The sequence below is a fragment of the Rhincodon typus genome, chromosome 20 (assembly GCF_021869965.1).
Source record: "Rhincodon typus isolate 14 chromosome 20, sRhiTyp1.1, whole genome shotgun sequence".
In the NCBI taxonomy this organism is placed as follows: Eukaryota; Metazoa; Chordata; class Chondrichthyes; order Orectolobiformes; family Rhincodontidae; genus Rhincodon; species Rhincodon typus.
Genome location: NC_063351.1, coordinates 29,367,879 through 29,394,840, shown reverse-complemented (window position 1 = coordinate 29,394,840; position 26,962 = coordinate 29,367,879). Strand labels below are relative to the sequence as shown.

The following is a 26,962-nucleotide window of genomic DNA, read 5'->3' as shown; positions in this document are numbered from 1 at the left end:
CAACCACCATCTCACATCAAGTTAGATCAGGGCAACTTGGTATCCAATAACTGAATACAACAAGTATTTAAGAAGGGATGTCAAGTGGACTGTAAAAGGCAAAATCATAAGATAGGGGTTTCTGACACTTAGTAAACATTGCATATAATGTTTGTATAACGTTCAAACTGATCAGAAAAGATCGTCCAAGGGCTATGCTAAAGTATTGTCCTTTATAATGACCTAAGCCACTCTCATTTTCATCCTGCTTCAAGATTCTAAAGGTTCTTGTGTAACTACAACGATACACTGACAGTTTCCAAAATTGAAACACAAAAAGGTCAATAAATATTTTACTGCATCCTAATTTTTTTGCTTTAGGAAAGTACTAAATGATCAAAATATCACATTTCTATTCAGTATAGCATGACTTCTAATTGCTAAACTACCATATGAGTAGTGAAAATAATTTTTACATGGATTTCATTCATTCATTCCAGCCAGAATATTATCAGTGACTTTGTGAAAAATTAACAAGCGATCCAAAAAGTACAATGCTTGAATATCTTTCAACATACAGAAGCTCAGAAATGAATAAATGCCAGAACACAAAGATGAAGAATGGTGAATCAATGTTGCCGTATGCCTCTCTTTTCTTCATTCTTTCAGCACAGGCAGTTATTTCTTGTGCTCCTTTCTAACAAAAAGCAAGCTTTTGGTCTTGGACCTCAAGAGGACTGTAATATGAGAGTTGCATCTGAGCAAAATCAGGACAAAAGTGACATGTTGCCAATGGAAAGTGAAATTAACAGTTCTCTATCAGAGGCTGTTTATATTTTTGTAAAAATCTCATGTTTCTCATGTACAGGAGTCCAAATTTCAATTGCAACTATGACTTTGAGATAGTTCCCCTATCTGCCTTCTCTATTTTGGTTCAAACAAAGGACTAGGTGTGAGAACAGCTAACTTTGGGCATACATGATCTCAGCTCAGCCCAGCCCAGTTTGTACTGACTGGTTTTTAGAGGTAGATTTGGGCTCTAGCTTTACAAGGCCTCCTTAAAAAGCCCATGCATGGCTAAGGTGGTAGATACCTTTTGAAGTAAGGATGAAATTCTGAAGAAATAGCTGCATTAAAAAAAACTGCTGGGAATGTGCCAAGTGTAAGTGCTGTCCATCATCCTCATATTGTTTTCAGCCTCCTTTACCTTCCAGAATCAGTTGAAATCATCCTGTCTACTTTTCTCCTTCAACTTAATGAAGGTTAACAATCTGCAAAAAAGAATACTTTATTTAAAAAAGCTGTCCCTTTATGTGCATTTGTAAATAATCAAAAAAACATTAATTTTGATTCGTCCCACTTATCCAAGCGTTCCAGCTCTTGCTTCTTCTGTGTTGCCAATTTCTTCATTCCACCTGTGGCAGCCATACCTTCAACTGCCAAGGTTCCAGTCTCTAGAAATCCCTCCGTAACCTTTCTTTTCTTCTTCATAATGTTCCTTAAAACCTACCACAGTACTAATGTCTCCTTTGTGGCTCATAGTCAAATCTTGTCTAGTCATTCTCCTATGAAGTGCTTCGGAATTTGTTACGTGAAAGGCAAGTTACTGTTGTTGATTTATAAAATGGCATTTTTATTTGTATTCTACAACATAAGAATGCGCACTGTACTGGGAGGGAAAGCTAAGCCTCACTGCAAAGAGTTATACAGCAAATGCATAACAAACCATACTGTATAATTTAAACCATTTAAATTATATAAATTTAAATTAAATTCATTTAACTTCATCTGTATAATTCAGAAATCATTTCTGAAGAAGGGTCTAGGCCCGAAACATCAGCCTTCCTGCTCCTCTGATGCTGCTTGGCCTGCAGTGTTCATCCAGCTCTACACCTTGTTATCTCTTAACATAGAATGGGGTGCTGGGGCTGGGTCTGGGTAGGATGCTCCTTGGAGGGTCAGTACAAACTTGATGGGTGCATGGCCTCTTCCTGCTCTCTAGGGATTCTATGAAAAATCCATCTAGCATGGTCAATTGTTTTCACCAAAGTTTTTGCAAGGACACCCTAAAATGGTAAACATATGCTGCTCTGCACTTTTTCCTATAAACATTTAAAATTATTTCTTTTATCAACTTTGATTTTGTATGTATTTTACAGCATTGATAGATTCTATTTGATGTACAAGTTGAGATACGTTTGTTAAGTAGGTGTGTTGACCTTTGACCAGGAACCAGTGTGGTCGGAAAAAAATGTAATTTATTTGCAATGTCTGGAATCTGTAATGTTTTCTAAGAATGTTTGCAAAAGATTTTTAAGATTTGGCACCAATTGCAAGGCAACCAATCAATTTTCGTGGATAATGCAGACTACAAATTCATATGACCTAGATGCTGTACCAACAGGAAGGCAAAGGAGAGCTGAACACAGAAGGCAATCTGCGTACAGACGCAAACACAAAGGACTGCTGTAGCAGGACACAATTATCAAACGCCTGGTATGTTTAGGAGTGAGCCACATGTCCAACAAATAAAGGTTAATTTTCTGTTTGCCAGTAAAAATTAAAATAAAATTCCAGAGGTTCTTTCTGGAAGCAATGTAAAACTGAGATCAAACTGAATCCTGAAAACTCTGAATAGCTCAGGAAGGCAATGCAGCTGACAGTATATCAGAGGATCAGATCGTGAACAGGGCATTTTATCTGCTCAGGTGAAAAAGAAGTCTAGAAAGTTGCACCTCCGTGAGGATTGACATGATGCATGTGAGGAAAGGTTCATAGATATATAGTATCATTCATCTTAGAGAGATGCTAAATGGGACAGAAAAATTAATATGTGTAAAATAATAAGCAAAGTTACTTCTCCAAACAAATTACAGTACGGTACACAGTTATAGTATCCTGCCAGAGACTGTTGTAACACGTTGAAAGTAAGCATGCAGGTGCTGCAGGCGGTAAAGAAGGCAAATGGTATGTTGGCCTTCACTGCAGAAGGTTTCGAGTACAGGGGCAGGGATGTGTTGTTGCAGTTATACAGGACCTTGATGAGACCATACCGAGAATCTTGTGTGCAGTTTTGGTCTCCTTTTCTGAGGAAGGATGCTCTTCCTCTCGAGGGAGTGCAACGAAGGTTTACCACGCTGATTCTGGGGATGGCAGGACTGACGTACGAGGACAGACTGACTATGTTAAGATTGTTTTCGCTGGAGTTCAGACAAATGAGGGGAGATCTCATAGAGACTTATAAAATTCTAACAGGGCTAGACAGGGTAGATGTAGGGAGGACGTTCCCAATGGTGGGTGTGTCCAGAACCAGGAGTCACAGTCTGAGGATTGGAAGTAGTAGATGCCAAAACATTGAAAATATTCAAGAGGCGGCTAGATATAGCACTTGGGGTGAATGGGATCAAAGGTTATGGGGAGAAAGCAGGATTAGGCGATTGAGTTGGACTATCTGCCATGGTCGTGATGAAAGGCAGAGCAGGCTTGAAGGGCCGAATGGCTTTCTGCTGCTCCTATCTTCTATGTTTCTATGTTTTTTTAAAAAACTTAAATTTAGGCAACGGACAATAACACACTGAATTTAAATAATATCTTTAGCAATTAAAAAATCACAAGATTCTTCAAACAAGCACAATAAGATAAATATTATGCTACAACCAAGATGGGTGACCAAAAGTTTGGTCAAGGAGGAGGATCTTAAAGAGTTAAAAAATGGCCAGAAGATTTGATGGTTGGAGAGATATGATATTCTGCTTACTTCAGAGAATACGCTGTTTTAGGTACCAGAATAAAACAAAATAATATTGAGCAAAGCACCGGAATTATTGTCAACACATACCAATTATTTACTTCATATCTAAAGCTGCCTCATCAATAAAAGGTGCACTGTCCCATAATATTTTATTATAGCACTAAAATAAGACATTTTTTGATCACTAATGCCTTGTTTTGTTTACAATTTTTACTGCAAAGTGAATTCAGAAACTATTACAAAACAGAAACTGAATAACATCACAGCAATATGAATTTACAACATTGTTTTTCAGGAAATGCCATTGTAATTGTCAATCTTGCTTGTGAAAAACAAAGTCAACTTGTTAAAATATTTAAATATTTTAACAGAGATAAAGAATGTTTGTGCTTACTCTTAGAGCTAAATAATATAAGTTGGGCAGATCAGGAAATATTTAAATGTATTTTTGTGTTAGAAAAGCACAAATGTGAAATTATTTCTCACATACTTTAAGACCATAAGACATAGGAGCAGAAATCAGGCCATTCGGTCCATCAGGTCTGCTCCGCCATTCAATCACGTCTGATAAGTTCCTCAACCCCATTCTCCTGCTTTCTCCCCGTAACCCTTGATCCCCTTGAAATTCAAGAACATATCTCTGTCTTAAATGTACTCAATGACCTGGCCTCCACAGCCTTCTGTGGCAGTGAATTCCATAGATTCACCACTCTCTGGCTAAAGAAGTTTCTCCTTATCTCCATTCTAAGAGGTCTTCCCTTTACTCTAAGGCTGTGCCCTTGGGTCCTAGACTCTCCTATCAATGGAAGCATCTTCCCAACATCCACTTTGTCCAGGCAATTCAGTATTCTGAAAGTTTCAATTAGACCCCGCCTCATCCTTCTAAACTCCAATGAGTATAGTCCCAGAGTCTCCAAATTTCTCCAAAATATTTTCTCCAGAGTATGCAACAAGGCTTGTATCTCCTTAATAGGTCTGAGGAACAATTGCCTCATTATACAACCTGATGGAAACTCACTGGCCACTATGACAAGGGGAGTAAATTTGAGAATTACTCAGTTTTTAGTTAATGTGAAATGCAACGAAATTTTAAATGTAGTCATAATTTCAAATGATTCCTTTGATTTTGCTCTACATTCTCTCCAAAGTCAAAAAACAGAAATTTGATAGTTTTTCAGCATTGCTCAATCAGAAAAGAAAACCAGATGAGGTGCAAAGTGGACTTGCAAATTATTATTACTTTTTTTGTATGGCAATAAAAATGGGTATCTCTGTCTTTTGCTTAATTTTATCATTTGTTTTGGGATTTTTTTACATTAAAACGTGTAAAAAGAAATTAAATACAGTCCAATTTTAACATTTACCAGATATTATACTGGATATTATACTGGAAGGGAATACTGAAGCTTTCATTTTGTTACTCAGAAGTCATTTAAAATTCTCAAAACAGTGAGTCCATGAAAACGGTCCAATCTCAACTGACAAAATGAGTCTGGGAGCTGCAGGGGTGGTAGGGCTGAAGAGATAGAATCATAGAATCCCTACAGTGTGGAAACAGGCCCTTTGGCCCAACCAGCCCACACCGAACCTCAAAGCATCCCACCCAGACCCACCCGGCTATAACACCTAATCTACACACCCCTGAACACTATGGGCAATTTAGCATGGCCAATCCACCTAACCTGCACATCTTTGGACTGTGGGAGGAAACCGGAGCACCCGGAGGAAACCCACGCAGACACGGGGAGAATGTGCAAGCTCCACACAGGCAGTCGCCCGAGGGTGGAATTGAACCTGGGTCCCTGGTGCTGTGAGACAGCAGTGCTAACCACTGAGCCACCGTGCCGCCCCGATAGATGGAGAGATCTGGAGAACAGGTATGCAGGTGCTGAAAAACTTGTGCAACTAGCAACTGTCAAGTCTTCTTGAGTACTGCTGAACTACATATTTGTTTTGGACAATATTCAGAACTTATGTTTATACATTAGTCATGTAAATTTGGATCCAAAACTGATTTAAGCTTTTAAAAGCAAATGCACTCAATTTAGTCCCTGAAAGTTGCCGACTGGTTGAAAACATTTGGCCGTTACTTTTTAACTGCACATTCAACAGGTAAATATTGGACATAACTTAAAATATAAATTGATGAATGTCTAAAAGTTCAATACCAAATTGAGAACAGGAAGAATAAATGAACACGCCACTTAGTAGAGCGCATGTTTCCACAATGCTATGTCAAGTCAATATTATTAAAATTGAATAGCTTGTCCAGGAGGCTTTTCCATGCCTGGTTCTCTGTGTATAGCTGAAGAAAAAGAAATTTCATCACTCTGAGATGGCTTCAGGCCAATCCACACGCAAGAACCTGCTCTGAAAACTCTGCTCACTTGTCAACAACGATGACAAACAATGGGAAAATCCACTAAATTCTAAATCAATCAAAATATTCTTTCAAAAATAGTCTATATGCCTTTTCACCTTATGTTAATAATCCTTTAAGAAGGTCCAGAATCTAAACATGCATCTTCGCCAAAAGCTAATCAGCTCTTTCTTGAACCACACCATATTTGTGCATCAGGTTTTGTCTATTGGCTTTTGATATATATCATTTACAGACAAATTTGAGTAAAACTACTGTCTCCAATCAGGTTGGGTGGAGACAAGAAACAGGAAGTAGAAGCAAACATTAGTGGGAATTGTTTATGGAACACCAAACTATAGTACTAACATTGGAAGTACTATTAATCAGGATATTAGTAAAGCAAGTAACACGGATAATACAATAATAATAATGACTTTAATTGGCGTACAGACTAAATTAACCAAGTCAGCATTAATGCCACAGAGGGTGTGGAGGAGCAAACCAGGGATCAGGATATTTTGGATTTGGTATTGTATCCTTGTGTAAAGGAGGCTTTGGGAAATAGTGACCATAATATAGTAGAATGTTACATAAAATTCGAATGAGACACTGTTAATCCTGAAACTGGAGTGTTAAATCTGAAACTTGGATCTTAAATTTGAGTAAACAGAAGTGTAAAGATATGATGGACAAATAGGCTAGGGTAGTTTGTAAAGGGTAGCCCAAATATTTGACTGTAAAGAGGCAATGCCTAGTATTTAGGCAAACACTACAAGGTCTACAACAGATATACATTTCTCTAAAACATCAACCATTGTTAAGAAAAGAAGTTAAAGACTGCCTTAGATCAAAGGAAGAAGGTTAGAAGAATACCAGAAATAGTGACAAGTCCGAGGATTGGCAGCAATTTCTAGGCCAGCACAGCTGAGCCAAGAAACTCATAACAAAAGGGAAGAGAGAATATGAATGCAAGCTAGTGAGGAAAATAAAGTCAGACTGTAAAAGCTTCCATCAAAATGTGAAAGAAGAAAGATTAACAAGGATAAATGTTGGGCAATTACAGGTGGGGACAGAAGAATTTATAGTGGAGAACAGGTAAATGGCAGAGAGACTAAACCATTAACTTCACATCTGTTTTCATGAAAAAAAAACAGAAAACCTCCCAATAATGCTAAGGGAGTAAGTTACTATTAGTAAAGAGGTAGTAATAGCTGGATTGAGGGCTGATAAATCTTCTGGATCAGATGAGCTTCATCCTGGAAATTGAATTAAGTGGCAATAGAGAGATAGTTGGTGCATTGATGGTTGTATTTTGTGATTCTAGAAAGGTTCCTATTTAAGAATGTGATAACAGAACATTTAGAAAAGAATGGCAAAAATGTGGCAGAGCAAACATGGGATTTATGAAAGGAAAATCACGTTTGACAAACTTGGAGTTTTTCAGGATATTACCTGTAGCATAAACAAAGGAGAATCTGTGGGTGCAGTAAATGTGGATTTTCAGAAGACCTTTGATAAGGTATCACTTAAGGCATTAATAAGTAAAATTAAGGCACATTCGGGAGGCACAGGAGAAATTCATCTCAAGGAAAATGAAATATATAAGGGGAGGAGAAGGCAACTATGGCTGACAAGGGGCGTCAGGGACAGCATAAAAGCAGAAGAAAAAGCATACAATGTGGTGAAGGTTAGTGGGAAGCCAGAGCATTGGAAAACATTTAAAAAAACAGCTAAAGGATAACTAAATAAAGCAATAAGGGGCAAGAAGATGAAATATGACAGTAAGCTAGCTAGTAATATAAAAGAAGATTGCAAAAGTTTCTTTAGATACCTAAAAGGTAAGAGAGAGGTAAAAGTGGACTTTGGACTGCTGGAAAATGAGGCTGAAGAAGTAGTAATGGGGAACAAAGAAGTGGCAAAGGAACTGAATCAATACTTTGCATCAGTTTTCACACAGTGGAAGACACCGACAGTGTACCAGAACTTCAAGAGATTGAGGGGACAGAGGTAAATACAATAGCCATCATGAAGGAGAAGGTGCTGGAGAAACTGAAATGTCTGAAGGTGGATAAATCACCTGGACCAGATAGACTACACCCCAGAGTTTTGAAGGAGACAGCTGAGGAGATTGTAGAGGCATGGATGGTGAATCAGTGGAGTCAGGGAAGGTCCCAGAGGACAGGAAAATGGCTAATAAGATCCCTGTTAAAGGAGGAAGGAAGGCAGAAGACTGGAAACTCTAGGCCAATTAGCCTGACCTCAATCTTTACTAAGATTCTAGAGTCTATTATTAAGGATGAGATTGCAGAGAACTAGGAAGTGCATGGTAAAACAGGGATGGGTCAACATGGTTTTGTCAAGGGGAGGTCATGCCTGACAAATCTGCTACAATTCTTTGAAGAGGTAACAAGGAAGTCAGACAAAGGAGAAGCAGTGGACATAATCTATTTGGATTTCCAGAAGGCCTTTGAAAAGATGCGCACAAGAGGCTGCTAAATAAGATAAGAGCCCATGGTGTTAGGGGCAAGGTACTAGCACGTATAGAAAATCGTCTCACTGACAGAAGGCAAAGAGTAGGGATAAAGGAGTCTTTTTCAGGATGGTAGCCAGGGACTTAGTGGAGCTCCACAGTGGTCCATGTTAGGACCACAATTGTTTGTGTTATATATTCACAATCTGGATGAAGGAACTGAGGCATTGTTGCTGAGTTTGCAGATGACACAAAGATAGGTGGAGGAGCAGGCAGTATTGAGGATGCAGGGAGACTGCAGAAGGACCTGGACATGCTAGGAAAGTGGGCAAAGAAGTGGCAGATGGGAGACATGTGGTGTGAGGTTATGCACTTTGATAGGAAGAAGAGAAGCATAGATTATTTTCTGGAGTCACCTGGGATTACAGGATGGCTTTATAATGACAGGTGAACGAATGTGGATCTGTATTCCCCAGAGTTTCAAAGAATGAGGGATGATCTTATTGAAACACTTACAAATTCTTACTGGGCATGACAATGTGGATATAGGTAGGATGTTTCCCCTGGCTGGTGATTCCAGAACCAAGCGACATAATCTCAGCATAAGGGCAGGCCACTTAAGACTGAGATGAGCAGAATTTCTCTCAGAGGATGCTGAATCTTTGGAATTCTCTACCACAGACAGCTGTGGAAGGTCAACTATCAAGTGAGTTTAAGACAGAAATCAATAAATTTCCAATAAGATACCACCAAGGAATATGCAGATTGTATGAGAAACTGGCATTGACAACATGGTCACAAAGCTTCTCTGCATGGTTCACGCTCCCTTCTAGCTTTATGTTTTCTGCAAACTTGAAGATATTGCATTTAGTTTCCTCATCTAAATCATTAATATACATTGTGAATAGCTGGGGTCCTAGCACTGATTCCTGCAATACCCCTGCTGTAACTGGCTGCCACTCAGGAAGGAAGCCCATTTATTCATATTCTTTGTTTCCTGTCTTTTAACCAATTTTATATCCATGTCAGTACACCACCTTCAATCTCATGCGCTTTAATTTTACAAGCAAACGTTTATATGGAACTTTATCAAAAGCCTTCTGAAAGTCCAAGTAAGCCACATCCACTGGTTTTCCATTATCAACCCTACTAGTAACATTCTTGAAAAATTTCAATAGATTTATCAAGCATGATTGCCCTTTTGTAAATCTATGCTGACTATCCAATCCTGTCACTGTTTCCTAAGTGGACTGTCATTAAATCTTTTATAATAGTCTCTAGCATTTTCTTCACTACTGATGTCAAGCTAACCAGTCTATAATTCACTGTCTTCTATCTACCTCCTTTTTAAAAAAAATTATATTAGCTACCCTCCAATCCACAGGGACTGTTCCAAACTGTGCGCATTATTTGTACAGTTATCCAATTTTAAGAGCATAAGCACAATGAGTCAACTTGAAATGGTAAACATCATAAATGTACAAGTCGTCACTTTTTCACTAATAGTTATAGTATGATAAAGTAAAAGACAATTTGATTTAAAGGTTAAAATCAGATGTGATGTTTACTTCATTAAAAAAAATCCAAGCAATTCACAAATACTTAACGTAACTATCACAACCATCAGGTGCATTTGCAGTGTGGTCAGATTGCTTGTCTCCTTTCAAATTTGAATGACCGCAGTTAAAGCAGATCAGCAGTCAACCTCTGATTGAAACAGTTTAAAAAGCTAGTATATCATATTTTATTACTGCAGTTCATTAGGAATAAAGAGGTAAAGTTATTAACAAGAAATTAGAGCTATCAAGATTAAAACAAGTATAGACAAGGTTAAAAAAATAAGTAGAAAGTATCAGTATGTCTCTGTGTCTATTTTTGGGGCCTATTGTTCGAGCCTTCTATTTCTAAAGCAAAAAAAGAGGTTAACATTTGAAGTCAAATATAGCAGCTGTGATGCCTTCGGTAGTTGAATATTTGGTGGGGTTTTTTTCAGGCAGACTCTGCAGGTCAATGGACTTTGAACAGAGTATGAGAACGTTCCTAGCTCTGGATCGGCAGGTATGGCACTTTTAACTGCCCAGATACTTTATAATAGACCTTGTCATTTTGAAAGGACTCTCTTCTGCTCTGAAATCCTTATTCACAAACTGCCTGGAGAGGTGTTTTTTTCCCATGTTCAAAATAAGTTGCTGTTTGTCATAAGGCATTTTGTTACTGGGTGAGCTGTGCACTCAGTCATGTTGCATACAAGGCACTGGCACCCCAGAGGCTGTTTTTTTGTAAGAAACTGGTCAATACCTAATTTACATTCACAATGAATTGCCGAACAATTCTCATCTTCATAATGAAAGTTGTTACATATCGAGGCATGGTCTCTAAGTAATTCATATAGTCAGGTGGTTTGAGGTTGTCAGCTTCCCTCATACATGTCCAGTCAGATGACCTTTTTTTTTAAAAAACAAAAAGCCTTTAACAAATTTTCTCTAAAAATTCCCAGACCATAACTGCATTCACATCACTAATCAATATTAAAATCTAGCAGGTTTGAATATGCAGTGCTTATATTTAGACCAGGATGATTTGCTGAGAAAAAAAAAAGTCAGGAGTGACAAATATCTGATGTGAAACTAGATACTGCTGGAAATTTAGTATCAGTGTAGGAATACAACTATTTCAATAGAAAGAATCATGTCTGAAAGACTAACTTTTCCTTTGCTTTCAACTTCTGATCAGTAGGACAAACATTTCAAGCATTTTCATGTTTCATTGTTTATATTTGATAAAAATGATTCCTTAAGCAAAAGTAAGTATTAAAATCAATAAAAACAAAAATTAATTGAGAGAAAAAACAAATGTATTTTTAAATTCTCAAGCTTCAAAGCACCGTCTTTTCAAGAGGTTCCGAAAGGGCAGAATCACCCCACTGTCAAGACTTTTAATTAAGTCACACAATATCTTTGAAGCAAATGTTTTTCAGCTGTTCATCCTACAGATACCAAACATATGAAACATATACTCGTTTTCAGTTAAAAATGCAGCCATCAAACTTTGCAGTAAGCGATTTTACCATCTTATAACCAGCTAAGGCATCAAAACTATAATTTAAGTAAAACTCTGCAGTCTAGGCCTTCCCAGAAAAAAAACTCCTATTTACACGGCCTGCTGGTAATACTTTTCTTTCTTGTTTCCAACCATCAAGACAACCACAAGCTTTGTGGTCTACAGCACAGCATTCCAAGTTAAATCACCACACTATCATTGAATTGGACCACAGTTCCCAAAGTTATATAAGCCAAAGTCTGTCTGCTAAGCATTTCTTCTTCAAATGTTGAGACACTGCAATGGTACAATACTGCACATCTTTGCAGCAGAAGCCCATACTTAACAGGAAGATAGCAAGAATATTTAAAAATTTTTGGCATCTGATCAAGGCCAAAGTCTAGTCACATATCTAAAGTTCAAATATTGAAATATTTAATTTCATTTTATTTTACCATTGAGACAGAGGCTGAAATAGAATAGAAAATTTTGAATTCTGAAATATAATTGTAATTAATTCAAAAAACATGTGAAACACACAAATGAAACAAACATTTTTGTAAGATATTTCATACATCTTACAATGCTGGCATGAAAACTGGCTGGGGAAGATCATACATCTATTAATGAAGCTTGCCTGACTTTCTTCCACCTGTGACCTCGAGAATCTAAAATGTTTCCAAATGCCACAAATTTAATGAAAAATTCAGAGGTTATTAGTTTTCTCAATTGGGTTATGATGTGAAAATTTCACAATTACATTAAATCAATCTTACATATTTCAAAAATTAGAAAAGTAGATTCATGAAATGATCTGTTACAAATAAAAATGAATGTCAAATATTTCTTTTTTGATAACATTATCTATTTATTACACAGGACTGAAATTAAGGATGTTACAAAATCTGTTCAGATTATTCATTATGCAAATAATGGACATGTTACCAAATTATTCTAATGGTTTTCTGACAATCTGATTTCAATTAGCATCTGCCAATTAGCATTTTAAAGTACCTTACTTATATAATTTAAAAATGGGGAAAATCTCTTTAGAACATATGAGCTTTTTTTCATGATGTTGCTCAGTTAAAATCAACATCTCAATATTTGTGCATTGTGCAAGTGCATTCAGTAAATATGCAACACATCCCTAGAGTTAAGACAGTGATATACCAGCCTCAAAACAGCTTCCAACCAACCACCTAAACACCTTAATTTCACTAGAGTGCCTGACAAATTAGGATATCTTAAATCAACCAAATAATTAAACAACTTTTGGATTAAAATTTGGTGCAAAACACCATAATGACCAATATCCTGTACTACTTTTACATGCGTACCTTTACCACTAAATTGATGTTCACAGAGCAACTGCTGACTTTGAACAAGAGCTCTTTCATGGAATTTGCAAATGTTCTGAAGTCAAGGCATCAACTTGTGATAAACATTTAAGCTTGTAACACACTGAATTGCAGTCCACAGTAACAAAATCACAGCTCGAATCACAGCAACTGCTGCCTACTCATTCCCGCAGAAAGCCTTTCTTTCCTCCATTACCTTGGCTGTGTTTTTTGTTGGTTGCTACAATGACAGCGTTGCAACAAAAACCTGCGTGGCACCAGCTGTCAACCATCCAGGCCATTGCATCTGTTTCACTAACCCTTCACCCTCTTGTACATCTCCACAATACTGTCAACATTTCAACCACGAATAACTCAACGTGAAAACAAATAGTGAATTGTAGTGCAGTATGAACAGCTACTTCTCAGGCAAAATTGATTTTTTTTGTAGCTGCAAATAATTCATTCAAAACGAACAGCAGATAGAAAATGCAGTTCCATGAAGCAGAGTCAAACCTATTCTAAGTCCTGAGATTTACTGCATTAATCGCTTCCAGCTACTTTTGTACTGTGGCACACAGGGTTTCAATTCAATATTTTATTAGACCAAGTCTGTTGCTGGAAATAATTTGACCTTTCATATATCCACCGTATGTATTAGTGGCAAAAATAGTTGGTTTAATAGGATTGTATTTGCAGTATGTTATCCACAGTTTGTAGAAACAATGGTTTTCAGAGATCTGCTGAACTAAAACTGACATTCAAGTATACAATTAATGGGTTTATCTAGCCAATTTACTTGTCTTAGATTATACATAAATGCAGCTTTGTATATACGATCAAACAGGAGCAGGAATAGGCTACTTAGCCCCTTGAGCCTGTTGCAGCATTTGATAAGATTGTGGATGTATCTAATTGTGGCTTCACTCGACTTTCCTGCCTACCCTATCTACCCTTTAACTTCCCTGTTAATTAAGACTAGATTAGAATCATAGTATCATGGAATTTTATAGTACAGTCAGAGGCTATTTGGATGATCATTCCTGCACCGGCTCCCAAAAGAGCGAAGCAGCTAGTCCCATTCTCCAGTCCTAACTTTGTAGCCCTCTAAATTCATCACTTTCAAACATATATCCAGCTCTCTTTTGAAACCTCCTTTGGAATCTGCCTCCACCACTCTCCCAGGCAGTGCATTTCAAATCCTAACAACTCTGAGTAAAGAAGTTTCTCATCTCATTCCTAGCTCTCTTGCTGACCGTGTTGAAATTGTGATCCCTGGTTACTAACATACGATCTAGAAGAAACATAATATCCTTCTTTACCTTGTTAAAGTTGTTCATAATTTTGAACACCTCAGGAAGGTCACCCCTTAATCTTCTGTGCTCCGAGGAGAGCAAGCCTAAATTTTTCAATCTTACCTTGTACCTAAAATGCCTCATTCCTGGTATCATTCTAATAAATTTCCTTTGCACTCTCTCCAGGGCTTTAACATCCTTCCTTAAATAAGGTGTCCAGAACTGAACACAATACCCCAAATGTGATCTGGAAATGATTTGTACAGGTGTAGCATCATTTCCTTGCTTTTATACTCTAATTTGGTTTCAGACTCTATTGACCTCTGCTTTCAATGCCTCCTGCTGTTTGGGAAAACAATTCTACAGACTTGTTATATTCAAAATAAAAATTCTCCTCTTCAATTGGAGATCCCTTATTTTTAAACTATGTCCCCTGTTCCTAGTCTCTGACACCAGGGGAAGTATCCTTTCAGCATCCACTCAAGTTTCCTCAGAATCTTGTACATTTCAATAAGATTGACTCTCATTCTGCTAAACTCCAACAGATTCAAGCCCAACCTGTTCCATCTGAGAACACCCCTTCACCCGAGGAATCACTGAAAAGAACTTTCTCTGAACTGCTTCCAATGCATTTATAGTTCTGTTCAAAATCTGCCCTTACTAACCTAGGCATATTTTACACCTTCCTAACCAGAATATAATCTGCAATCAAACTTTTATTACCTCATGACTGTAGCTAGTGGTGAGAGAGTATAAGTAGTGATTTGTACTAGAAATCATGCATAATTCAGCTTTTTACAGTAACCCAACTTCAGGGTCACCAGCAGGATGGGTCATAAAATAAGGACAGATATTTTCATGACCGTAAATGAAGGAACAACAATGTTTAGCAATGGGCTGTTATGGGCACGTATACATAAAGGTGGGGCTGCATTAATCTGGGACTCAAATTAACAGTCAAATTTTGAATCAGCATATCATTAATGAATACAAGTCAGGTTTGTTCCACAAGCAGATATTATGTGATGATGATCCTGGGTAATAATCCAAGCTTTCTTCAATGACAAAACCCCATAAATAACCAGATATTCCAATTAACAAATTCTAACTAACTTCAACATTTATCAAGACTGATCTTGTCATCTTTATCAAAGGTTCTTGACTCCAAATACCAATCCTAGCTCTGTCCAATTACAGGCTCCAACTGTTTATTAAATGCTGTATACAACAGCTTGACCGGATTTGTCTAGTGTGTAGGTAAAGGTAGTTAGCACACTTGTTTTTGTGTGCTGATTCACTTCTCACTTTTAGCCTACACTGCTAGCCAGCAGCAATGCGAAAGAAAGAGCCAAATGTGCGTCACAAACAGCCACTCCATCAGTCCATTTCAGTTGTGCTTCCTCATCATAACATGATCCCTTGGGGCCCCAGTCTAAAGCTTCAGAGAAGGACTGATCGCCAAATTTGCAGTATGTAAGCCTCTCAGCAGGTGGACAGAAGGAGCCTAAAAGGGATACAGATAGAAAAGTGCAAAATCTGGCAAATGAAGTAGTATGTGGGAAAGCATGAAACTGTCCATTTTGACAGACACAATAAAAAACATTGTCTAAATAGCAAGAGATTGCAGAACTCCGAGATCATGAGAGATCTGACCATCCTAATGCATGAATCACAGGAAGTGGATATGGGCAGGTACATCAGGTAATCAGGAAAGCTAAGAGCATTTCTGAAGAAGGGTCCAGACCTGAAACGTCAGCTTTCCTGCACCTCTGATGCTGCCTGGCCTGCTGTGTTCATCCAGCTCTACACCTTGTTATCTCAGATTCTCCAGCATCAGCAGTTCCTACTATCTCCAAGCTAAGAGAATGTTATGTTTTAGTGCAAAGGGAATTGAACGCAAGAGTAAGGAGGTTATGCTTTAGTTATAGAGGGCAATGGCGAGACCACACTGAGTACTGTGTGCATACTGGTCATCGTATTTTCAGAAGGACGTTAATGCATGGAAACAGTTCAAAAAAGATGTCTGGAATGAGTGGATCACCTTATGAGGAAAGGCCAGGCAGTTCAGACCTGTATCCGTTGGAGTTTCAAAGAGTCAGCTGACTTAATTGAAACATACAAACAAGATCCTGAGGAGACTTAACCAGGTGGTTGTGGAAAGGATGAATCTAGAAGTAGGAGTCATCAAATCGGTGAAAGACGCTCTTTGGTCTACCCGAAGCTTGTTGGTCTTCCAGAGCAAGGAGTTGACCTCATCCACGTGTTGTAGACTGGCACACTCCAAAATCCAGGACTATGGGCTGAGGGATGTACTAAAGCATGGGGCAGCCGCCACCAAGGCGCAGTGGGGAGAGAACACTGTCTAAGGTCTTTTGACCAAAGTACAATGAGGGTCCATTCAATTATCGCACTGTCCCAGTGCTTCAAATATATGTAAATAATATGTTGCACAAGTAAAATATGCCTTTGGGTTGTTGGAACTGTCAGGAGAGTCAAACTGTATGTATATAAAAATATTTCTATAAATAATGCATACTACTGACATTACAAAAAAAGCCATCTTCCTTCTTTTCTCTTTAGATGTGAGTGCAATATCTGTAGCAGCTGTCTCCATATCAATGGGATCTGTGACTCTGGACACTTCATTCACAAAACTGGTAAAGTGCAATGCATCAGCCTCAGAAGGTTGGTTGCTTGTTACCAAATATGCATTTATTCTCTCATAGGTAGTTTTTACAAACAGAGGTAGTCAGTGACTGAGAGGAGGAACTTTAGAAAAGGCAGGCAGCTTCTGGCAGTAGAAAAGAATGAATCATGTTACACGCCACCAAGATGGGGAGGACTTATACAGCATGGTGCTGCATCAATGTCAGAGTCCTGCATGTGCCATGAGCATATACAGAAAACACACTGCTTGTGTTTGAAGTGAATGGTGATGTGTGAAAGTCAAAGTGAAGGAGTATTTCAAAGGGCTAGGGTGGACTCCAGTTAATCAGTGAGTATCACCACAGGGGCTGTGCTGTACCAATTCCAGGGATTGGCCACAGTCAGTTAGCTAGTTCGTCCAACTAAATCTGGGGACCTACGCCATTGCAGTCTGGGGATTTGAGCTACAGTTAGTCCTGGCAGTCAAGTAAATGTAGTCCGGATTGTTGGTTAGTCAGTCTGAGTCTACTTTCAAAATCAGTCCAAGGGATGGGCAAAGATGGGACATTCCACTCCTGCACATTCTAATGTCCTTCTATTTCAAGGACTGTAACTTTCCCTCTCCGGTGATTGAAAATGCCCTCAACCGCATCTCTTGCATTTCTCACACTTCTGCCCTCACATCCCCTCCCCCCAACAAAAACAAAGACAGAATCCCCCTTGTCCTCACATATCGCCCCACCAACCTCCGCCTCCAACTTATCATTCTCCGCCATTTACGCCACCTACAATCCAACCCCACAACCAAAGAGATATTTCCCTCCCCACCCCTGTCTTCCATAGGGACCACTCTCTCCATGACTCCCTCGTCCGCTCCACACTTCCCACTAACCCCACCACACCTGGCACCTTTACCTGCAACCCCAGGAAGTGCTAAACCTGCCCCTACACGTCCCTCCTCACCTCCATTCAAGGCACAAAACAAACCTTCCATATCAGACAGGGGTTCACCTACACATCTGTTAACTTGGTCTGCTGTATCCACTGCTCCCAATGTGGCCTCCCGTACATCGGTGAGACCAAGCGTAGATTTGGAGACCGTTTCATAGAGCATCTGCGCTCTTTACGCAACAAACAACAACACCTTCCAGTCGCCAACCATTTTAACTCACGCTCCCACTCCCTGGGTGACACGTCTATCCTGGGCCTCCTTCAGTGTCACAACGACACAACTCACAAACTGGAGGAGCAACACCTCATATTCTGCCTTGGGAGCCTACAACCCAATGGCCTAAACATGGAATTCACCAGTTTTAAAATCTCCCCACCCCCGGTCTCATCCCATATCCAAGCCTCCTTTTCATCCCTTCCTCCCTGACCTGACACAACCTGTCCATCTTCTCTCCTACCTATCCGCCCCACCCATCCCACTGACCAATCTCCACCATTCCCTACCTGCATTCACCAATCACCATCCCACCTACCTTCCCCAGCCCCACCCCTCCTCTCTCTATTTATTTCCCAGCTCCCTTCCCCTTCCCCATTTCTGAAGAAGGGTCCCGATCCGAAACGTCGACCTCCCTGCTCCTCTGATGCTGCCTGGCCTGCTGTGTTCCTCCTGCTCCATACTGTGTTGTCTCTGATTCCAGCATAGGCAACTCTTGCGATCTCTATGGGCCATGGTCAGTTGAAGCTATCTTGCCAAGTCAGTCAAGAGGGACTTGGCCCACAATCAGAAAGGGTGGCGTGAACATAATCCAGAGTGTATCAGGAGTCAGTCCATGTCATCGTCAATGCTACGGGCATGCTCAAGACTGTCAACTGGTCTCATTGTGTTTGTCGCCAAAGGAATGGATATAATCATGAGGGAAACTGGAGATAGCAGGGTGGAACTTGGTAGTTTTCTTCAGAGGGGACTGCGCCCTCTTGAAGCAAGGGAATGAAATAAGTCGTAGTCACTTGTGAGGGTCAAAGGCACAGGGACCTCAAGAAATATAGACTCCAGGCATAATGCAGGTACATTTACGGTAATGTAAAAAGGGCTCAACCAAAACAGAGGGAGGTTAAAGAGTAGGGGTCATTCAGGGCACAAGGATAACACAATAGAGGGCATGCAGAACTGGAACTATTTCATGCATCACATGATGATGTGCAGCCTACAAGTCACTCACACAAATCACAAAGTTGGAATCCTACCATATTGATTCAGAAGTCAATTGCACAATAAAAGGTCTCAATTCGAAAAGAACAGTATTCAAAGCAGGTGAATTAAGCAGCTTCTGAGGAGGCATAACACGCAGCTTCATTTTGAGGGATGTCAGGACTCAGGTGTCCTTTAAAAAGACTGTCATCTCTCTTACTTTTTTCCAGCAGAGGAGTGTGCAATGCTGGAATGCAAGGCCCTCCATGGGGCTACTGCAGTCATCATGACTCCAGCAATTAAACAATGATATTCATTGCCTTCAATTCACAGCCAATCTGAATCTCAATACTTGTCAGAGCATCCAGTTCTGAAATGTACTCATGAAGAAATAATGAGGAGCACATTGCCCAACTGATAACCATCTTGTGATTTCTGACCTCAGCAAGACATAGGAACAAGGCACTTTCAAGTGCAACCTCATCTTTCCAATTAGCCAAGGCACACAATTTTGCAAGTTTTATGAGATCACCTCACATTCCTCAAAACTCTAGGGAATACAGGCCCAGTCACCCCAATCTCTCCACATGTGAGGTTCCAGCTATACTCCTGTATTCAAAATCCCCTTGGTGATGAAGACCAACGTTTGCCTTCCTAACTGCCTGCTCCACCTGTATCCCAAACATTAGTATAGTGACGCTATATTTAACACCGAGATTCATGATCAGCCATAATCTAATTGAATGGTAGAGCAGGCCTGACAGACTGAATGCCAGAAAACAGGAACTTGAAACATTTACACTTCCTTAGTCATGCCTAGGGTGGCCTAACAAAGTTCATGATCCAAAAACTGAAGTCGCTGGAAAAGTTCAGCAGGTCTGGCAGCATCGTTAACGTTTTGGGTCCAGTGACCTTTCCTCAGAATTGATGGTAGCTAGGCAAAGTCTGTGATCTCTTGGCATGAAAGAGGTGCCACCGAGGATCCACCATTTCATTAGTCATGTCCTAGCTCTCCAGGCTTCTTGCTCTGTTTAGCATTATATTTGGTCTTGCACACAGGCTTCATACTACCTTCTGAGGAGTCATAACATGCAACTTCATTTTAAGGGATGTCAGGACTCAGGTATCCCTTTAAAAAGACTGTCATCTCTCTTACTTTTTTCTCAGATTTGCTTCTTGTGACAATTCAATGGCCGAGGTCAATCCAGCTGTTCTTCTGGGAAAGTTGTTACCACAGAGAAGCTGGTGCAGAACCCAGCAAACAGAGCAGCTTCTGCAGGCACAACAGGAATAGCCACCATCAGCTACCGCACATCAGCTTACAGAGAGAAACAAGCAGCAGGACAAGATCCACTATGGAAGGAGTCGAGTTCTGGTACAGAACCAGATCTACAGACTTCAAATGCTACCATCTGCAATGAGAGTGTGTCACTGGAGAAGGTGACTAGAGACGTCCAACCACTGTGTCACACTTAGGCTAACATGTGAACAAGGCCTTGCACTCACAAGGACTGGGTAGCAATCCTATTGCAATAGCCCAAAAGGTCGCAGATGCCCTTTGCTCAGAAAGCACAGAGGGCAGGAAGGATTAGTAGCTTGAGTTCACAAGTGGACAGCATGCATGTGATACTGATGTTTGCAGACCGAAACTATATGAGGTGCCACTACACTGGCACAGTTAGACTGACTGGCTCAGAGTGTGAGATAGCAGAGGGAAGATGATGCTTCTCCTTGAGTACATGGAGTACAGCAGATCACCGCCTTTTGTCAGGCACTGTTCATCGTCCCTTTTGTGGAGTTCAACAGCACTGAACTGTGCTGCTATCTGCAACCATACTGGAGAAGTATGATGCAATGGCCTTTTGATTCCATTTACCAGGAAAAGAATGTTCTGTCTTTCTAGGACTCTGTCCACAACAACTGCAGAGCATTGTGTGTGAAGCAGGGAGCCAAATAATTTTTTTTTGCTTGCATCTGTTGCGTTGTAACTGTGATGACAGGCTGAGGGGATATTCTTGGCTTGCAGCCTCTGATATGATGCCTTTAAATATCAGACCCTTCAAACCCAGGTGGTCTTATGAGTGGTGAGAACTAGTGGTTCACATGCCATGCAATTTGTTGAGTAATTCATGCTACAAGGATGACATATGTTGGGCAGGAGAAAAAGTTGAACAATTTCCAGTTTCACTGGTGATCTCTAGTTCTTCAGAATGTTCGCTTTCAATTCTTCCCATGAAATTTAGATCATCCTCGTTGGTCCTCCCTGCATTGCCTTTATGTGATGCTCCCTTACATCATGGTGTTGGAATTACATATTGCTTAAGTCTGGCCAAACCACATTATATAATGTTTAACATGGCATCTGGAGATTTGAATGCATCTGATTTTCCAATAAAAGGCTAGCCTTCTTTGTTGTCAATTGGCTTGATAGAATATTCTTGGTGCCAAAATTACTAATAACCCATGGTCTTTCCCACCACCAATTTAGTTTGGTTCAATCCCACCACTCCTTATAGATGCTCCTTGTGTTTACAAGTTCCATTTGTCCAAACTTGATTAAGTTCTCTTTGCAAGTTCTTGGCTGCCTCCACAGAATCTGAATTGAAAAAAAAACTGCAACCACTGTAATTGCTTAGAAAATTTCCACTCTTCACCAGGTGCTTTTATGACACTGAAACCAAGCAGGCAGCTGGCTGTCAAGGTCTCTAGATTAGCTTTTCAGCTTCTTATTTTTACTGGCAGAGATACAATTACCAGGTCACAGCAAACACTTTGACAGCCTTAACACTGTGCAACCTTTATTTATCCAAACAAGCAGCACCCAATATATACAAACTTATCACATTGTCACTGAATATAATTGTCACTCAAGCAGTCAATACATTTAATTTTCATAACTATAAATTAAATGCATACGTATTCAGTAGATTGGTGTAAGCATTTCTTCAAACTATATTTTTCATTTCAGAACTTGGAGACTCATTTACAAGAACAAGTCAGGATAAAAAGAAAGAAACTTAATACCACCCTATTATAATAAGAGAAAAAAAACTTTCCTCAATCACTCATTTCAGGTCAATTGACCTGGATCCCCAGGTCAAATGGCTTTTTGTAGAACCTCTCAATCTCTTGGGCATGGTACAAAATGAGCAGATCTGATAGCCAATTTGACTTTCAATTATACTCTGGATATTCAACAATGGGCCTGACAGAGTGGATGGCCCCCTCATTGGAGAACCTATATCATTTTTAACCCATTAATTTTCATGGATTAAAAATCAGGTAGGCTACACAATAAAAGTACCAGTTTACTACGTATGTAGTTGAAAATGATGCCTTAATGGACTTACTCTTAACATTTATGACTTAATGTTCTTTGGTTCACTGGATTCAGGCCACAACCAAAGTTTTCTAAGTATTCTGAACCAAATTCATTCTGATTCTGAGAATATGTGGATTCTACTCACCCATTTCCATTGAAATTGTACAATGTGTGGGCCGACACAGCTATTTATTGACAGGATGCATAGTTTCTCAGTCATGGCATTAGTGACCTTCATGGGGGAAGATCCAGAGGAACAGGAATGCCCTGTATCTGAATTTGCGGTGGGCATGGTGATGGCGTGCATGTGTGTAGAGGATGGAATCTTTTGCCTGCAGCAAAGCAATGTCTTGTGGTGTTTTCTCATTTCTACTTTAGACAAGTGTGACCCCCACTAAAATTCATTAATTGTCTTTCTTCCGGTGATTCCTAATAAGGTAGAGTAGCACAGCAATTGCACTTTTCAAGTTAAGTCCTCGAAGAATTTCCAGAACAAATGCTGGTGGACTATTAGTGATGCTTCAACCAAGTGTACTAGAAAATCTCCTGATGGATTTCAAAGTTTTCAAATCTCCAACAGTGAGTGAACAGGAAAGCATTATGTACTTTTTATGTAGCACTTAATTATCTGTAACAAATTATTTACTTCCCAACGCTTCTTCAAAATTGACCGCTCGTAATTTTCCAAAGTATCATGCAGCCTCAATAATGAGCACCAGGAAACAATGTAACTGACATCAGCCCAGTGTGCAAGCATTCCTAGAGAAAGTTTCAACTTCTTTACCATTATAGTGTCTTGCACTAAATGGAGCCTAAACCAGTATCTCAGTTTACAGCCCTACCTTGGTTACTTTACATTTAGCATTGTGAACTTTCAGCTCATAAATTTGTTTTCAAAAAAATGAATTTAGTTTATAGAGACATTAAGAGCGTTCTCCATAAAATTATTTTCCTAAAAACTGGTCAAACCACTAACATTGGAATGTACAATTTTGCACTGAGTTTCTTGCTATTTTTAACTATTTTAGCTGCAACAAACAAAGTGCAGGTAATTTTGATATCCCTGCAATGTTAATCCTTTAACTATATTACAGCAGTTAACAAACTACGAAATGATATTTCCTACCCAACTCTAATCACCCAGTTTGTGGACTACATAGGAGCAGTAAAAGAAAGGGCTGAGTGCCAGTGAAGAAAATTCTGACGTACCCACGAGACACTGCATATATTCAGGTTTTCATAGTTGCAATACTTTTCTCAACTGTGCCTTGAAGTACAGATATTCATTTTGACATAAGTACCAATTTCCACATCTTGAAAATGCTATTTTGATACACTACATCCTTGAAAGAAATATTTTACTTGAATAATTCACTTGCAAACAAACTAAAAAGGCACAGAAAAATGTTCATTTTGTTTCGTCTATTGGGAATGTTAATTATAACTCATCTGATCTTTATTTTGAACTTCACTTTTCAAAATACTTCAATAATTTCAAAAAGCTTGTAGCCTGTCCTCAACTCACCTTCAATACAAGAAACAAAGAAAGGCTTTTCTCCAAGTCTTTTACTTAAGGTTATTTTATCCATCCTTGAGGTCGCACCAATCACCACAGAAGTGCTGAACATAGAAGTTCTCCTTCAATTTTTCTGACTCAACAATTCCCAGGATAGGATCCCAATACCCTCCTTATTCTTTATTCATTTCAATTATGTACTCTACTTATTAATAGCATTTAAACACTCTCTTGCTAGCAATTCCTCATTGGCCAATGCCCCGCAGCCTGAGTGGCATAGCTCAAAGTACAGAGAGGAAGAGAGCAAATCTAACCCCAAAAGCCCTAAAATCATTCCAGAAAATTCAAGCATGGGAGCAACCAGAGAAATACCTGTTGCTGAAAAGCTGAGAGTCTATCAGCAGAAAACATTGCAGAGAAGCAATCTGAGAACAGAAGTATTGTGAGAAAGTGGCAGCAGTGATGAGCAGGTTTGCCAAGGCTGGGATAAATGAGGATGGAGCAAGGGGTGGAGCAAAACTATATCTTCAAGGACCAAAACTACGGGGCTTGGGCACTGGCAAGCAAGGCTGCAAGAGCAGGGGCTGCAAATGAGGAGGGGGAGTTGTGTGTGGTTGTAAAGAGGGGTTGAGGGTACGGAATGGCTGCAAAGGATCAGAGTCATATTTAACCTTTCAAAAAGGAAGAGTTTATTACGTGAAGATTATTCAAATCACAATATTCACTACAACAATAATAATGAACAATTATATTTCATAACCATTTACACTTTGGTATTATCACATCTAAAACAGCCTCACATACTGTGAGTTACTTGAAATGCACTGAATGTATTAGTAACAAATATGCAATTATTTAACTGTGATGGCTCCAGTCTGTGGACAGCTAGTTTATGGTCTGTATGTATGGGTCAGATTTTTAAAGATGATTTGTTGCTAACCAGTGCCTGTTATCGCATGCCAATTTAAATACTGCAGTGTCTTGAATAATGCTTTCCTGGTGTATTGTGGCTTTATAATGAATGGAACAGTGGTGATTTTTGAGAACATTGTTGAACTCCTCTAATTATGCTCCTATGTGAGTCTGAACATTTCATATATAAACACAATTTCAGAAGTTACTACGAGACTGTATTACCCAATAAAGGAGTATCTAAGAATGACAAAGTAGCCCCCAAAAATCAAAAAGTAGACCAAAATAAAACCTGTCTAAGTGGCTTTGTGAATTAGCATCATGATCAGATTCACGTCTTCAGTGGTGGAATCTGGTTTCTGTCAAATATTTGAGGATATAACAACCTTGAACTTCATACATTTTAGGGATACGTAATTTGCACAAACTGGATACTCAGACAAGGGTAGCTAATTTAGAGTCACATTAGGTCTTGGCTCATTTGTTGGCATTGCAATCTTGGCTTCAGGTGGAGCATGTGCTTCCGTTATCCATCCCTTTGCATAGAACATCACTTGATGAGTGAATATTAAAGTCCTACCATCCATCAAATTCCCACTATTCTGTCACATTTGAGACAGAAATAGGTGCACTTGTTTATAACACTCAATTCTCGTGGTAAAGGAGACACAGACATTTTTCAAAAAAAAAAAAAAATTGCTGAAAAGAGAAATTTAAAAGCTGGCCACTTGTGAACTTTAAAAACCTTCAACAGCTCAATTTACATTACAAAATGTTACAGTGAAATCTCTGCAAAAACCATGTTCAAATGCCTGCTCAAACTGTGTCAAAAATGGATGGATATTCATCTGCAAGATGATAGTAATCACAGCCCAGGTTTTTTTGGAAGTAGTTAAAGACATTCACAAGGTAGATGAAAATTCCTTCGTATATAATATAAACAATTCCTAGTTCTCATGTCTGATGAATCTATCCCATGTTTTACTTCATCTGTTAACATCATCAATCTTGCTTAAGACCTTTGAATCTCACATTTCCAGATCTGATCCATTGCTAAAGCTGCCTCCAACAAGCTATGGCGACTTTTATGCCAACCTATTTTCTTCCCTCAATAACTCTCCATAAAGGCCCAAGTTCCAAATACATGTGAATGGGGAGAAGAATCAGCTGTTTGTAGCACTTCTTGTGCTCCTGGAAATAATACAAAACAAAACCAGATCTGATAGCTGATTAGTTCACAATTCTACTTTGCAAACATTATCGATTCAAAACTTCCTGCTGCTTCCAAATTTTAGTCACGTGATTACTTTAGTATTCCCCTACTGTTGGTCTACCCTGAAATTTCTTTCTTATGTTAACCTGCAAATGTTTCACTTCACATGTTCTTCCTTAATATAGTACATCCCATTGTTTGAAATGAACACTTTTTATTATTCCAGCTGATGGTTTTGCTGGACAAGAAGATCCTCGACTGAAATCTGGCTTTATAGGTTTTTTTAACCTTCACTGAAACACAAGGAATGCTGAAGATTTGTTTACAACAATAAAATGGAAATCTATTAGCCAAAAGAAAAGATAAAATTGAATAAACCAAACTATTTACATATAACATGGTTAAAGATTTAGAAACACATGGTAAAGTACAATTAATTAATCTCAAAAACATTCCTCTACAGTATTCACACCAGGAAGAAATCTTTCCTCTATCCCACAGAGTGTGAGTTAGCTGTTACTCCAATTCCTGGTCATGAGAATCTGATAGCCTCTTCTGCCATATAACTGTGCTTACACTATCTCAGAATCATATATCCCTTTAGGATCCCACGAACGGAGAACATAGACTTGGTATCCTTGGGGCTAAGGTTTGCGGGGGGGGGGGGGGGGCGGGGTGGTGGTCAATGCAGCTATGGAAAGGTCTTGGTTGGTTCCCTCCATTGACAAACTGAATGTCACCTAATCACGATTACTTGTTTTGCTTCACTATTTTCTTTTATTTCAACCTGGAGGCACTGTGGAGTTTCACTTTGCTTAAAACAAAACTCATTAAGAACTTGAGTAACAAACAATTACCTATTACCCGATCAGGGTAACTGCCAGGACCTACCTTGAAAAAGGTAAAACAGGGCAGAGAGAGAGAGAGAGAGAGAGAGAGAGAGAGAGAGAGAGAGAGAGAGAGAGAGAGAGAGAGAG

At 39.2% G+C, this 26,962-nt stretch overlaps 1 protein-coding gene across 3 annotated transcripts in view; it reads right to left on the bottom strand.

The window, feature by feature from the left end:
• LOC109910693 (fibroblast growth factor receptor 2) overlaps nucleotides 1–26,962 on the bottom strand; it is a 178,754-nt gene that overhangs the window by 142,930 nt on the left and 8,862 nt on the right. The window contains exon 1 of one of the 3 annotated variants that reach the window (XM_048608820.1): nucleotides 1,187–1,224. The exons of the other annotated variants lie outside the window; for them this stretch is intronic. Coding sequence (XP_048464777.1) covers nucleotides 1,187–1,209 — 23 coding nt within the window. The 5' untranslated portion in view covers nucleotides 1,210–1,224. Of the gene's footprint in view, nucleotides 1–1,186; nucleotides 1,225–26,962 lie in introns of those variants that run through there. 3 annotated transcript variants of the gene reach the window in all.